Source organism: Saccostrea cucullata, unplaced genomic scaffold (genome assembly GCF_032062105.1).
Source record: "Saccostrea cucullata isolate Sc308-1 unplaced genomic scaffold, CSIRO_AGI_Scuc_v1 ctg4785, whole genome shotgun sequence".
Taxonomy (NCBI): domain Eukaryota; kingdom Metazoa; phylum Mollusca; class Bivalvia; order Ostreida; family Ostreidae; genus Saccostrea; species Saccostrea cuccullata.
The window spans coordinates 26,950-42,892 of NW_026930805.1; the positions used below are offsets into that span (position 1 = coordinate 26,950).

Sequence of the window (15,943 nt, forward strand, 5' to 3'; positions counted from 1 at the left end):
AGGGAATTAGCTCAGATTGCCTTACGCTAGTACACCTTTGTCCTTGGCCCTTTGGATATTCCTTGTTGGCCCTTTAAAATATGACAAGGTTGAGGTTATACAGTGTTTATTGTCTCGTGTCCCGAGCGTAAGTAAGTATATTACAACATAATAAAGATCAATTAATTTACAAGATGCTATTGATTGATATTAATGTACAAAACATGAAATATTTATATTGAATTAAATGATCAAGTACTTAAATTTATACTAAAGATACAATACAGTGGTCCGCCATTAAACATTGGCGGCCATATTGAAAACTTACTTCCGGTTACATTTCCGGTGCTAAAATTATTACAAAAGTTATGGCGTCTGATACAATTTAACAAGTGACATCATTTTAACAAAATAACATGGAACAAAATATTGTAGAAGGGAATAGAACAGTATAATTAACTTTAATAATAATGCGAAGAAGTACGATATTTATTCCCTGACTTAGTTAACTTTTTAAAGGAATTTATACCTTATAATATGATGACTAATAATTAATCTTTTACAGTAAATATGTATCCTAACTATAATTCATAAATGATAATTCTAACTGTTAATATAGAATAAAACTGAATTCATAACTAAGAATGCTAAATATTTGATAAAAATATAAAATAAGTGAAAGTTTCAATACCGACCTTTAGAATATGACAAGGTTGAGGTTATACAGTGTTTATTGTCTCGTGTCCCGAGCGTAAGTAACGGGAGGGAGACGGGATAACAAACTTAAACCTTCAACCTGTCCTTTGAGAGGTCACTCAAGGGGGATAATTATATTTAATTACAATTGTTATTAATAGATTTTAATTGATATCCCTAACGGAGCCTCACAAGGATAGCGTCCCCTATTACCTAGAGTTTGATTTAACTTGCCGAAGAGTTTCTCACTTATTCTGGCATCTATTGTTAAGAGTTAATCCAGAAGTGATAGCAATTAACTCAAATATGTATGTTCTGACAGATAAATAGATAGAAAAGCAAATGTTTATATTACAAATTAACTTTACCATTGATAATTGCCGATATGTGAGAAAGTATTACTTAAAATAGATTGTAACATATGTTGATCAAGAAATAAAGGGAACTTAAGCGTGGATGTTAATCCGAACTAATAAAACTTATTTATTTATTTAGAAGGTACACTTAATTCTAAATATTTCCTATTTTCAAAATCATAAACTTTTAAATAAAATTTGCTTATAATTTAGCTAGAAGAATAAAATAAATATTTATTATCACTGATTATATAAAATTATGACAGAATTCAAAAACATTAAAATGTGCACCGTCACACTTGTAACATGCTCCGCCTTCGCGTAAAACACGTCCTCGTGTTTTGATTTTTTTTTCTCAATAAAACCGGCCTCTTCTTGGTTTTCCTTGACATCTCCGGGATTGAAAAGGACGTTGTTTTTCTAACATGATGGATTCTAGATCATCTCTTTCATCCTTCAATCGTCTGCAGCAGGGCGTTGTTTTGTCCCCTCAATTGTTTGGCTGTCTTCTCAGCGTCCTCTTGAATTTTCATAATGTACTGACTATAATAGTCCTTTCCGATGTAGTTCAATTTCTTCTGCATTAAGTCCATAAGGACTTTGTCAGCCTGGGCGTCTTCTTTTAATTTTTGAATTGTCTTTAGATATAACATTTCTTTGGAGTTATTTGTCTATTGTTTTAACTTATTTTCCATTTCTCTGTTGTCGTTTTGCAACTTTTTGATTTCTGACTCGGCTGTTTTTAACTTTACTGCCATACTTCTCCCCTGTTCTTTACACATGTGGAGTTGCTTTTTCAGATGTTTTAGCTCAGTTCGCAAAGTAGAAGAAGTATCACAATATAATCGAAACTGGCTGTCTCTAACAGAATTGAATGGTAGTTCTCGCAAAACTCGCTTGTTTTCGAGAAACTTGCTCAGTCGTTTCATGTCGCGCAATTTCCTTTTGCTTGGGACTGGTCCTTTATTCACAGGTTTTGGCTCCGTTTTCTTAATCTGTGTAAAACACATCCTTGAATAATGTCCCATTCTGTGGCATCGGTAGCACTTCTGGTGAATTGCAAAACATGAAACGTTTGGATGCACATTTCCACACCTTCCGCACACTGGATGCTGACACGAAGGGAAGTTCAACTTTTTCTGTCTCCACTGCGGTCGGAAAGAATACTCCATTGCTGATCCTAAAACGTCTGCTTCATCTGTATCTGAACTGACAATACTGGGGAAACTCGCTTTTTAGCTCTTGTAGAGGTCCAGGATCTGACTACTACAAAGTATATGTAGCAGCCCCGGGTGTCGTTACCCTTAGGTTTCTCACACCAAGTTTTACGGGATGATTTTGGTCCGTCTACACTGATTCTGGTTCAACCGTGAGCTTTCCTCTTATTGTTGAACCCAGATTCTTTTAAACCTCAAGACACAAACACGAGTTACTAATTTGTTACTTTTATATAGAATCAGCAAAGAATATACTTTTACATGAGCTTGGGAACTATCAGCACCGAAGGTCTGATTCCAACTGACTATAAGTTTTCACAACAAATCATACATACTGAACAAAGACAGAGTAAAAGAAAAGGATTAACAAAAGGTATATAGAAATCAAGTATCAAACAATTATTGAGCGAATGGTGACATTTTAGCAGCATCTATATAATAGAATTAAAGATGAAAGATTAAGTGTCAATAAATATAAACAGATGTCAATTAAGGGATTAACTGCATGTCCATCTCTGACTCTGCCTCAGGTGGGATTAAGGCTGTGCGGAATTTATTTAATTTATCACATTTGCCGAAATAAAAGAAAAGTTTTGACAACAATTTACACAAAGTCCGAAAAGTTAATTTACACGGTAATTTAAAATAAGTCCAAAAATGTTGTATTTTACACCGGTACACATGCTTCGCCTACGCGTAAAGCACGTCCTCGTGTTTTGATTTTTTTTTCTCAATAAAACCGGCCTCTTCTTGGTTTTCCTTGACATCTCCGGGATTGAAAAGGACGTTGTTTTTCTAAAATGATGGATTCTAGATCATCTCTTTCATCCTTCAATTCTTCAATCGTCTGCAGCAGGGCGTTGTTTTGTCCCCTCAATTGTTTGGCTGTCTTCTCAGCGTCCTCTTGAATTTTCATAATGTACTGATTATAGATCTTTCCGATGTCGTTCAATTTCATCTGCATTAAGTCCATAAGGACTTTGTCAGCCTGGGCGTCTTCTTTTAATTTTTGAATTGTCTTTAGATATAACATTTCTTTGGAGTTATTTGTCTGTTGTTTTAACTTATTTTCCATTTCTCTGTTGTCGTTTTGCAACTTTTTGATTTCTGACTCGGCTGTTTTTAACTTTACTGCCATACTTCTCCCCTGTTCTTTACACATGTGGAGTTGCTTTTTCAGATGTTTTAGCTCAGTTCGCAAAGTAGAAGAAGTATCACAATATAATCGAAACTGGCTGTCTCTAACAGAATTGAATGGTAGTTCTCGCAAAACTCGCTTGTTTTCGAGAAACTTGCTCAGTCGTTTCATGTCGCGCAATTTCCTTTTGCTTGGGACTGGTCCTTTATTCACAGGTTTTGACTCCGTTTTCTTAATCTGTGTAAAACACATCCTTGAATAATGTCCCATTCTGTGGCATCGGTAGCACTTCTGGTGAATTGCAAAACATGAAACGTTTGGATGCACATTTCCACACCTTCCGCACACTGGATGCTGACACGAAGGGAAGTTCAACTTTTTCTGTCTCCACTGCGGTCGGAAAGAATACTCCATTGCTGATCCTAAAACGTCTGCTTCATCTGTATCTGAACTGACAATACTGGGGAAACTCGTTTTTTTGCTCTTGTAGAGGTCCAGGATCTGACTACTACAAAGTATATGTAGCAGCCCCGGGTGTCGTTACCCTTAGGTTTCTCACACCAAGTTTTACGGGATGATTTTGGTCCGTCTACACTGATTCTGGTTCAACCGTGAGCTTTCCTCTTATTGTTGAACCCAGATTCTTTTAAACCTCAAGACACAAACACGAGTTACTAATTTGTTACTTTTATATAGAATCAGCAAAGAATATACTTTTACATGAGCTTGGGAACTATCAGCACCGAAGGTCTGATTCCAACTGACTATAAGTTTTCACAACAAATCATACATACTGAACAAAGACAGAGTAAAAGAAAAGGATTAACAAAAGGTATATAGAAATCAAGTATCAAACAATTATTGAGCGAATGGTGACATTTTAGCAGCATCTATATAATAGAATTAAAGATGAAAGATTAAGTGTCAATAAATATAAACAGATGTCAATTAAGGGATTAACTGCATGTCCATCTCTGACTCTGCCTCAGGTGGGATTAAGGCTGTGCGGAATTTATTTAATTTATCACATTTGCCGAAATAAAAGAAAAGTTTTGACAACAATTTACACAAAGTCCGAAAAGTTAATTTACACGGTAATTTAAAATAAGTCCAAAAATGTTGTATTTTACACCGTAACATCAGTCTAAAATGATTTTTAAGGTTAAATAATTCATTTGCCGAATTAAACCTATTTGTTGTTATTATTAGAAACAGTACACACAGAGTTTAATAGCAATAATTTATAATTATAAGTCGGAAAAGTCGCATTTCACTCTTTTAATATTTGTTAAATCATTTTTCTGTTTTGTATTGTAAAGAAAAAAGTATTATTATAGTTACATAGTCTTTTAGTGACAGGGTATGGGATGATACCTGGTTAGTAAATTTCATACCTGGCGAGGCGGAGCCGAGTCAGGTATGAAATTTACTAACCAGGTATCATCCCATACCCTGTCACTAAATGACTATGTAACGAATTTACCCCACCGATGAAACATTTACGTTTTATCTGTAGTTTATAAATGGTTTTCTCTGCTAAATGCTTCATCGCGCTTACACTGTGCCTATTATGACGTCACGTTTGTGTTTGTGACGTAATACATCGACCGGGTATAGATTTCTACTGACCGGGTATGGATTTACAACTGACCGGGTATAAGTAATCCACCTCCTTCACGTGACAGACTTTAACCAATCGTAAGCCAGGATTTCACGAAAAAATCAACAGAGGTGGGGTAATTAACCATTCAATGTTCGTTAATAAATACGAAGTTTTAAGTATCTGATATATAAATGTTTACATGTACATATATGGAACGCCATCACTGCCTTATAGCATACAACTATGCATTTATTACGTCAATTTATCATTACGTGATGTGAACATATCTTTACGTTATGTCCATTTTTTATGGGATGATGAAAATATATCTTAACATCATGTTAATCCTGCATTACATGAAGTAAATACATCCTTTCATTATGTCAGCACTTCATAACTTGAAGTAAAAAATTCATTATGTGAAGTGATAATGTGTTTACATTGTGTCAAAACTTTATTACGTGAAATGAATGTTTCTTTACATCATTTCATTTCTTTAATGTGTGAGGTCAAAATTGCATTACGTCAAGTAAATTGTGTTTTATAATTAAACTTATCATCACATGAAGTCAAAAGCCCATTCCTTTTTGAGAGTGTATATTTCTTTTATATCAAAGTATTATTACGTGATATGGATTTATCTTTATTTTACGGCGAGGGCATCATGATGTGAGGTGAGTACATCTTACCTTTATGTCAGTGCTTTATTACGTGGTGTAAAAAGTGTATAACATAATGTGAACATATCTTTATATTATATCAACACTTTATTACATTATGTCAAAACTCCATACCGGGATGCATGTGGATATATTATAACGTTATGCCAACTCTTTCTTATGTGATTTAAAATTATCTTTATATTGTGTTAACTCTTTATCATGTGGATTCCAAGTTCATTACCTGATGCAAAAATACATTTACATTATCTCAAAGCTGTATATCTAGTATATAATAAATGTTGACGACCGTGTTTTAATGACTGGTAAGAAGGGGGGGTCGTGATTGATTAGGACAAATTACAGGCACATAATATCAACCCCCCTCTTTTCCCAGACATAACTTTACTATAGAAAATGTAATGTTCATTGAAACTGTACAGCCCCCCACCCCCACTTCTTGTTGAAATATAGTCCACCATTCAATTTATATGACTCGTATCTTTAAAATGAAGGCAAATTCTTTGAAATCTATTTTGCATGAAAAACTATAAAGGCGCACAATGTACGTATCACCCCGTTTTTCTTGTCGTATTTTTTACAATTCCGAAATGCATAATAGGTAATATCTTAAAAAGTCTTTGTGTGAAAATGTCGTAATTCGAATATTTTTAAATAAACTATTCATCTCTTTATTTTAACAAAGAAAAAAGTATACCTTTATGATATAATTAACGAGAAAAATGACGTTTTCTTTTATTTTCGTACTCTTGTGTCATAAATTTTGACCTTTCTGCACTAAAATAAAGGTAAATAAACACCGACTAACATCTGAATATAAAATTATTTTGCGAAAAACGAGTATTTTAATTTGATTTAGAAACCATTTAAACAGATTAATTCTTTTCTTCTTCATTCTAATCATTCTGCCCCCCTCCCCCCATTTCCCCATCAACAACCAACACCTATTAGAATCTAGGAATGACTTTATACAATAAAATCTGCATGTACTACAAATCAATAAGCAAATAAACGTACAAGCACATTTCTAAATTTTTTCTTAGTTTTAAAATGGTAAACATGATATTAAACGATATTTCCCTGATTTAAGCCGCTTTCTTTGCTGAATTTTATCTTAAATCTTTTGCACTTATATATATCAGCATATCATCAGGGTATTTCTTCACAACTTAAAATGCTATGAATTATCTACCAAAGGAAGAGAATTCTAATATACATAACTTTATAAATCAAATAAGACTGTAATTAATGATGAATTAATTTTTTTTGTAAATTGTGTATTTTATTGATTAATAAAAATGTTATTCCTTTATCACTATTGCAAAAGTCAACCGGTAAAAAACAAACGTCGCTATTGTGACGTCACATAACGCTGCTTTGACGTAGAACGACATAGGTCCCCCCTTGATTCACAGTCGCAGTGTTAAGGTTTTGCATGTTTCAAGATTGTCAATCATTTGTCGCTTAAAGTTTTCATTTCAAGATGTCATTCCGAAATCGCCGAGAATCTCTTCTACGACAGTTTTTTCTCCCGCCATTTTAGTGCTTGCGGAACGCGGAAAATACGTTATGCTCATATAAAGGCCGAGGATACCCGCGTTCGCATAACGTAATAGTGAATCGACATAATGTAGAAGAGTGCGCACAGTATGGCATGAGCTTTTCACATCAGTTAATAAAAACTAAGATTGTCATGAAAAGTAAACATAACGAAATGCAAGTTGACGAAATAAAATTGTAGTACAGGTGTATGTGTAAATGTCATAAATAGTTGATATAATGTAAAGGAAAGTTAACACGATGCAATAGTAGTGTGGGTTAATGTCATAAAGAGTTGACATAATGTAATGGAAGGTTGGCACAATGCAATAGTAGGGTGGGTTAATGTAATAAAGAGTTGACATAATGTAATGGAAGGTTGACACAATGCAATAGTAGTGTGGGTTAATGTCATAAAGAGTTGACATAATGTAATGGAAGGTTGGCACAATGCAATAGTAGGGTTGGTTAATGTCATAAAGAGTTGACATAATGTAATGGAAGGTTGACACAATGCAATAGTAGTGTTCTGCTATAAGGCAGTGACGGCGTTCCATATACATAAGTCAGAGCTTAGCGTAAACGTAAATGTGCAGTTGTAGCAGATTTTCATGACACAGTTTACATGTATTAATGCAGAGAGCCATTATTTTAACAGTTATTTAGATTTCTATTCAGGAAATTAATTTTCTTCAACTGTTTAGTTCTTGATAGATCTATCATGTTAAATTTATCAATTTTGTTAAAGCCGTTTTCTTTGAACCTTTCTTTCGGCCGGTCTTCTACTTGTAGTTTTTTTTTCTAAGATATTAAATAAATATTTAATTGCAATTTTTGGATACATCGCAGATTTTAAGCTTTAGACATTAAATACAAATATTTAATTTATTGTGTAAATTTCTTCCGTGAAATAACTTGGTACTTGTAGATAAAATTATTAGATATAAAATTAAAATGTATATTTTTTCATAAATAATAAATCTGTTTATAGAGTTTCAAAATTCACAACCTTGAGAAGAAATAATAAAAAAAAAAAAACCAGTCTCCATTTCATACTAATCCATTTAATCACTGTCATTTTTTTATATAAATAAACAACTTTTGTAAAATTACCACAGAGATCTCAAGTTCTTTTTATAATAATTTAATGTACTTTATAGTTTAGATTTGAATCTCTGCAAGTATTTAAATTTAAATATAATCTTACTTAAATAATCTTTAATCTTTCAATTTAAAATAATCTTTTCGTCTTGTCAGAAAACGTTCTGCATTTTGAAACAATCCTATCAGGTTTTGCGTTTATCCTATCGTGAAGATCGTTTATCAGGTCTATCGTGTTTTGCGTTTATCGTGTTTTGCGTTTATCCTATCGTGCGTGTATCCTTTCCTATCGTGCGTGTATCCTATCGTATCGTGCGTGTATCCTATCGTATCGTGTATCCTGTAAAGAATAACTATGCGGGTACTGTAACTCTAAGCGTAGATGCGTCTATGAAGGGACTAGGAGCAGCAATTATTCAACAGAGTGGAGTTGTTGCATACGCCTCAAGAGCCTTTACCCCTGCAGAACAGCGTTATGCACAAATAGAAAAGGAAATGCTTGTGGTAGTGTTTGGCTGCGAAAAATTCCACAAGCTTCTGTATGGCAAAAGTGACGTGACAATTGAATCTGATCACAAACCTCTAGAAACTATTTTGCGCAAGCCGATACCATCTGCACCGATGCGTATTCAGAAGATGATGCTGAAACTTCAGCCATATGAGTTTCGTCTTGTCTATGTGAAAGGAAAAGATAGTCGTCTACCTCTACCAGATACTTGTCAGTCAATGGATGATGAAATGATGGTTTTCAAAGCAGATACATTGACGAGCAGCAAGCATGATGTGATTGCAGAAGCTACCAAACGCGATGATCAGCTGCAAATGTTGAAGAAGGTCATTAGTGACGGATGGCCTGACAGAAGAGCTGATGCGCCATTAGAGGTTTTACAGTTTTGGGACTCCAGAGATGAACTCTCAACATATAATGGTGTGATTTACCATGGAGAACGCATTGTAATTCCAGTAGAGCTGAGACCATCTATATTGAAAACTATTCACAGCTTGCACATGGGGATGCTGAAATGCAAACAACGGGCAAGAGAACTGGTTTATTGGCCTGGAATGAATAAGCAGATAGAGGACGTGGTGAGCCGTTGCAGCATATGTCTACTTCATCAAAACAGACCCCAGAAGGAGCCTATGATAATACACCCCTTACCTTCCTTACCATGGAGAAGGTAGCCACGGATCTGTTTGAATTAGATGGCTTTCACTACTTAATTATGGTGGATTATTATTCCTAACTTCATCGAAGTGGCATCACTAAAACATGACACCACTTCAAGGAATGTTATCAAGCACCTGAAAGAAAACATTGCCAGATAGGGCATCATTGACACTTTGATCAGAGACAATGGTCCTCAGTACACTAGTGCTGAATTCAAGTCTTTTGTTGCTAGCTATTGGATTGAACATGTGACCTCTTCACCTTTAAATGCACAGTCCAATGGTCTGGCTGAGAAGTCTGTGCAAACAGTGAAGAACTTGCTGAAGAAATGCCGCGAATCAGGAGATGATGTGTACCTAGCCCTTTTACATTGTAGATTTAAGGAACACTCCTCGGGATGAGCAGATAGGATCACCAATGCAGAGATTGATGGGTCGACGAGCAAAAACGTTACTCCCCATAAGTGATAGTCTGAGGAAACCAACGACCATCAAACCAGAAGCTGTCTCATCGAAGCTGATGGCGTTTCGTCAGAAGCAGAAGTTTTACTATGATCATGGGGCAAAAGAGCGTGCCGAATGTCAGCCCAGTGACACCTTTCGTATTCATAGTCCGGATGGATGGAAGCCGGCCGAGTTCGTCGGAAAGTCAGGTGAACCTCGTTCTTATGTTGTGAAGGCAGTAAGTGGCCGACTTTACCGTAGAAACAACTGTATGCTTCTCAAGACCAAGGAAGAGCCGCATGTGATTTCAACCCAAGAGTGTGACATACCAACGGTGAATGTTACATAGCGTGCACGACCGAAAACTGAAATAACAAAAACATGCTTTTACCGAAGCAATCTGCTTCCCCTACAAGTAAACCGACTGTTGACAGTGAACAGATCCAGAGAACAAGATCGGGACGAGAGATAAAGAAACGTATTTGGAAAATTGTTTGACTACCTAAATTGTTTTTAGTGATGTTGCACATGTTACTGTGGCTTTATGAGATGTTTAATGAAGATATGTGAAATCTCAATTGGCACATGTATTATTGGTTTCATTACATGTTCTTTTAATATTTAATCTGTTTAATAAGCATAATTACTAAAAATGTTTTAGGTCAAGCAATTTGAAAAATTCTGGCAATGTATGTTCTGTGAAATTCAATTTTAATTGATAAGATTGTGTATTAGATTTTTTTATTTAAACAAAAGATGATGTAATAGAATTGTCTTTTGTACGAATTATCTAATTTTTTATGTTGTGGAAACTCTCCTGGTTGGGGAGATAATAAATTGGTAATCAGCGTGGCTGCATGGTTGTTACATCTATTACACATACTATAAGCTCATTTGCATATCATTGTCCAAAACTAGCTTAACTTACCAGCGATGCTTAGTTCATGCGTATTCGCTAGGGATTATTCATACTTTGTAATATACTATGAAAAGATAAAATTTTCATAATCACAATTTATTTATGGTTATCATTAACAACAGATCTGTGCGATTTTGAGACGAGCATAGAATCTTCATGTTTCCTGACAGAAACAAACAGAGATATCTTCAACTGGACTAGACACTCAGTATGTACAGTATTTTTATGCGCCCGGATCGATAGATCCAGGGCGTATATTGTTTTTCTTCTGTCTGTGTGTCTGTTTGTTTGTTTGTCTCGAACTTTAAGAAGGATATGGAGATAACGAACAGTATTCAATCTCAAAGTCCATAACAGAATACAAATTAAGAGCAGAGCAAACACGGATACCCAAAACATCAGAAATGGGATCAGGTGCCATGGAGGAGTGAACATCCCTTGCCGACCGGGCACACCCGCCGTGTGCTCCTTTTCAGGATCAGGAAATATCGGAAAAAATCCGTCGTCAATTCAGTGTATAAATAATGGACAAACTATTGGTATGAAAAACGTCAGTCAGCATTTGACTCAATGATAAATTGTATTTGCTGACAAGGTCATTGTATCGACGGTAGAACTTACGAAATGATGACTTTAAACGAGACTCCTGATATTCTTGTTTCATCAACTTGCTTGTCAATAATTTACCTAGTTTTAGAAATTGTTCATACGTAGTTCATGCTCCTGTGTATCGAATCAACTCAGATATATATACTCCGTATGCAGGTGATGAAGGAATATTGCTGCATAAGTAAGGGAAGTTGACGATAGAAAAGTTAAAGTCATTACGTTTATCATATAGCTTGGTTGTTAGATTACCATTAGTGTCTTTTTCATGTAAAATATCCAAGTATGAAGCAGAAGTGTCGGATTCTGTGGTATCTTTTATCTCAAGCTCACCAGGATGTATCGTATCGACGTAGGAATGGAAATTACCATTATTAATTGACAATACGTCGTCGATATATCTAAATGTCGACATGAAGGCCACAGCAAGTGTTTTCTTCTTTTCACACATAAGATTCTGCATAAATTCTGCTTCATATGAATATAAAAAATAAGTCTGCTAATAACGGAGCGCAATTTGTACCCATGGGATTTCCAATAGATTGTTGGGATACCTGGTCTCCAAAAACCACATAGATGTTGTCAATCAGAAACTCAAGCATCTTCTTGATGTCAACTTCAGAGTACTTATGTGTGCAATCAGAATCTGTTTTAACAAAATAATTTTGTAAATGACCAATGACGAGATAAGTAAATTTACGAGTTCCATTCTTATTGAAGAAGCAGCTGTCAATGATATCAAAAAGCCTGTCTGTTTTTGTTCTGTCTGTCTGTCTGTCTGTCTGTTTGTTTGTTTGTTTGTTTGTTTGTTTGTCTTGAACATTAACCTTCTCCATAATTTTTGAACCATGAAAGATAGAGACTTCATATTTGGTATGCATACTCAACTAATTAAGTTATTTCAAATGAAACCCAGGTAAATGGCATTGTGACCTTAACTGTGACCTATATGTTAAAAATAGTTTTTTTTCTGCAAACTATAACCTTCGCCATAACTTTTGAGCCTTGAAAGACAGAGACTTCATATTTGGTATGCTTACTCCACTAATTAGGTTCTTTCAAACGACACCAAAGTCAATGACCTTGTGACCTTTACTGTGACCTTAATGCTAAAAATAGCTTTTTCCGAATTCTGTTTCCGCTGGGCGCATAGTGTTTCACAAACACATCTTGTTACCTAACACTTCGTATGAAACACGTCGCATAAAATTAGACCCAATATGATAGGTTATATTTGTTAAATTCGTTATAACAACCATAGGACTTACGAAATTCTTACTCTAAAGGAGGTTGTTAAAATCCATGTAACTGTTATTTGTATGATCAGTATTTTGAAGCACATTAAAGCATTTTAATCTACATGTAGTTTGGTTAATACTTGTTCAAATCATGGCTCCTGGATCGAGGGTAAGATGGTATCAGAACATGCGAACTAGCATAGATATTTTTTTATTTATTTTTTCGTACTATATATTAAAAAGTCAATATAAGTATCATATTGCAAGAAAGTTCAAATTCCCATTTCTGTAGAAAAGGGTCCCTGAGATTACCTTAAGGATCACAATCAAGAAACACAATGGATCACACATTTTCAAAATAGATTGCAATAAAACTGTTTTAAAAACTACCAAGTAATCTTTAACCTGATTAATGAGCAAAAAACGCGTACGTTTTATTAACTCAATATCAAAGACCTATATATAATAAACTATTTTGCCAATACGACCACTGTGAAGTATAATACAGTTATTGGCTGGGTATGAGGGCATTATATGATTTGTTGGACCTTAAGGCAAAAAATGTCGCCCGAAACCGCAGGACCTAATATTGAAAATGTTGCCCGAGGCCGCAAAGCTGATTATAAAAAAGCGTAAACTGACCCAAACCAAGTTATCATCGAATAATTTGGCCAAGAATTTAAGAGTCAATTCTTATAATTTAATTTTTACATAATTAAACAACTGTGGGTGTAAAATTTGGCTGTCTTTTATGAGTTCAAATTTGCCGCTCAATAATACATCCCTAGTAACGGAAGTGATTTGAAACAAGGGGACGTAATAACTGATACACAGATCTAGCAGCCATGATGTTTATTTACACGAGGTAAGAGCGAGCTACAGTTTGAAGTTAATTAAAGGTACATTTATTAAATCTGGAATTTTCCATGTAATCCCATGGACTGGAAATGTGGGGATTGCATAGATACAGATGAATCAGCTGGTTGTCAAGGGGGTGTGTCCCCATACCAAACCAGGTTATCAAAAAATGATTTGCGTTCCTTTTTGGAAATCAACCAATGAGAGGCGAGAATATAAACAAAATTAAATTATTGTGAGATGAACTCAAGTATGCGGTATTATCTTTAGCTTTTAATTATGATACTGAGATTAAGATTGAATAAGTTGAAGAATCAGAGGGCCATGTGGACAGTAAGTAGATCTAAAAATTCCTGTGGTATGACGAATCAAATTTTAGCTCCTATAAAGCAGTTTTCCTATTAACCAAATACGGCTTTATTTTTTTTACAAAGAGGAATATAAAAATTCAAAAGAACAACTGATGAACAGCAGATTCAATTTTACTCGGGTGAAAGTTGTGGCATACAAACTTTTTTTCTAGCAAGCACTGAATTCACTATCTGTAAATTGTGCAATATTTAACAATGTCATGTTTCGTAAAATCTAGAGTCGTAAAAGCCAATTTGCATTGAGATTCAAAGGGCATCACATCATCTTATCTAACGGTAAACATTTAACAATCATCTTCACGATGTCAAAGTTGTGTCATGTTGTAAATTTTGAATTTACTAGGGAAAGATAAATGCAAATTTAAAATTTACAATATTATTGTTTTGTAATAGCGTTCCTCTACAAATACTGTCTATCCGCATTATTTAACATGATATACATCATCGATATATTCATTCCAAATCACAGGGGACAACAAGTTCTGTTAGTACTGGTCCTAATAGCGCTAAGGTCGGTACCTACTACAAGTACATAGAAACATCCTCACCTCGAGTCACCGGGGACAACGCAAAATTGGTCAGCAATAGAGTGTTTGAAGGTATGTCTGAATTAGACAGGTGTGCGCAAGAGCACAAACAAAATAACCAACACATGGTATTAATGTTTTTTTGACTAATTTTGCCCTCGCAATGAAGCTGGACGATATAGTGTAATCTCCTATATGTTGTGTGTTGGGGGATGGGAAGTGGAAAGAGGGGCGGGGGGGGGGGGGGGGGTAAGTGTTTAAGGTAAAAAAATTACCGCGTTTAAATTTCAGACAAAACATACTGTCTTTCCCTGTACTACCACTTGCACGGATCAACGACCGGAACTCTGAAGATTCAGACCAGGACCGGAAATGACACGGCAGTGACTCATTGGGAAAAGTCAGGTGACCAGGGCAACCAATGGTACAGCATTGATAAACTCAACCTCCCTCTGAATAACAACACGGAGGTAAAGTAATTTCATTAGAAATATTTGTTTCATCCCATAAAGCTAATAATTTTGGATGCACAATCGTTTGATGAAAATTGAAAACCAATGCAGGAATTGAGAAACAAACTTTGGTTAAACTTATATTCCTCTTTATTTATGAACACAGAAGTGGTTTTTGTTTTTTATTTATTAATGATCCATGAAAAAACCCAGTGATTACCGTCTAAACAGAATTTTTAGCGAGGATTTAATTTTGGCATTATTAGCGAGGGTTCTGACATGGCTGAACTTGAATATCGCTAAGAATTAATAGCGTATTATTTGTAATAGCTTCTTTAGTTAGCATTTTAAAATCGCTAAAATTACTTCTCGCTAAAAATAAAATACCAGATTTTAAAGCTGACATGAACTCTTAAAAAGCCATAATTTTTCATCTTTGTACGACTTACTACATTCCTGTACGCCTTAGTCCGCCATATTTCTTCGATTCCGCCATTTTTGTCCCCCGCTTGAAAAGTGGGGGATATTAATTTGGGTTTGTCCGTCCGTCCGTCCGTCCGTCCGTCTTTCTGTCTGTCTGTAACGCTTTCGTTTCCACACGATATCTCAAGAACCCTTTGAGTTTTTGCAATGAAATTTAGGATAGCAACTCCCTATGGACTAAAGAAGACCCCTATTGATTTTGAGGTCAAAAGGTCAAAGGTCAAGGTCATAAATAAGCAAATTCTGTCTGTTAAAACACTTTCGTTTCCACACGATATCTCTAGAACCATTTGAGCTATTGCAATGAAATTTTATATAGCAACTCCCTGTGGCCTAATAAAGACCCCTATTGATTTTGAGGTCAAAAGGTCAAAGTTCAAGGTCGTAAATTTATACATTCTGTCTGTGTGTAATACTATCATTTCCGGGCGATATTTCAAGAAGATTTTGAGCTTATGCAATGTAATTTTATACCAAAACTTCCTAGGACGTCTCTCGCCCCTCTCAAAGTGCCCTGCCCCGTTTGTTTTATTAATATTTATAGTATTACATGTCGCTATTTTTAGCCC

At 35.1% G+C, this 15,943-nt stretch overlaps 1 protein-coding gene across 1 annotated transcript in view; it reads left to right on the forward strand.

The window, feature by feature from the left end:
* Positions 1 to 14,909, forward strand: part of LOC134230163 (MAM domain-containing glycosylphosphatidylinositol anchor protein 1-like) — a gene marked incomplete at both ends in the record, with an annotated part of 28,735 nt that extends 13,826 nt beyond the window's left edge. The window contains 3 exons of the mRNA XM_062711939.1: positions 10,962 to 11,047; positions 14,382 to 14,511; positions 14,731 to 14,909. Of these exons, the coding sequence (XP_062567923.1) occupies positions 10,962 to 11,047; positions 14,382 to 14,511; positions 14,731 to 14,909 (395 nt within the window). The remainder of the gene's footprint in view (positions 1 to 10,961; positions 11,048 to 14,381; positions 14,512 to 14,730) is intronic.
* Between the last annotated feature and the right edge of the window lie 1,034 nt (positions 14,910 to 15,943).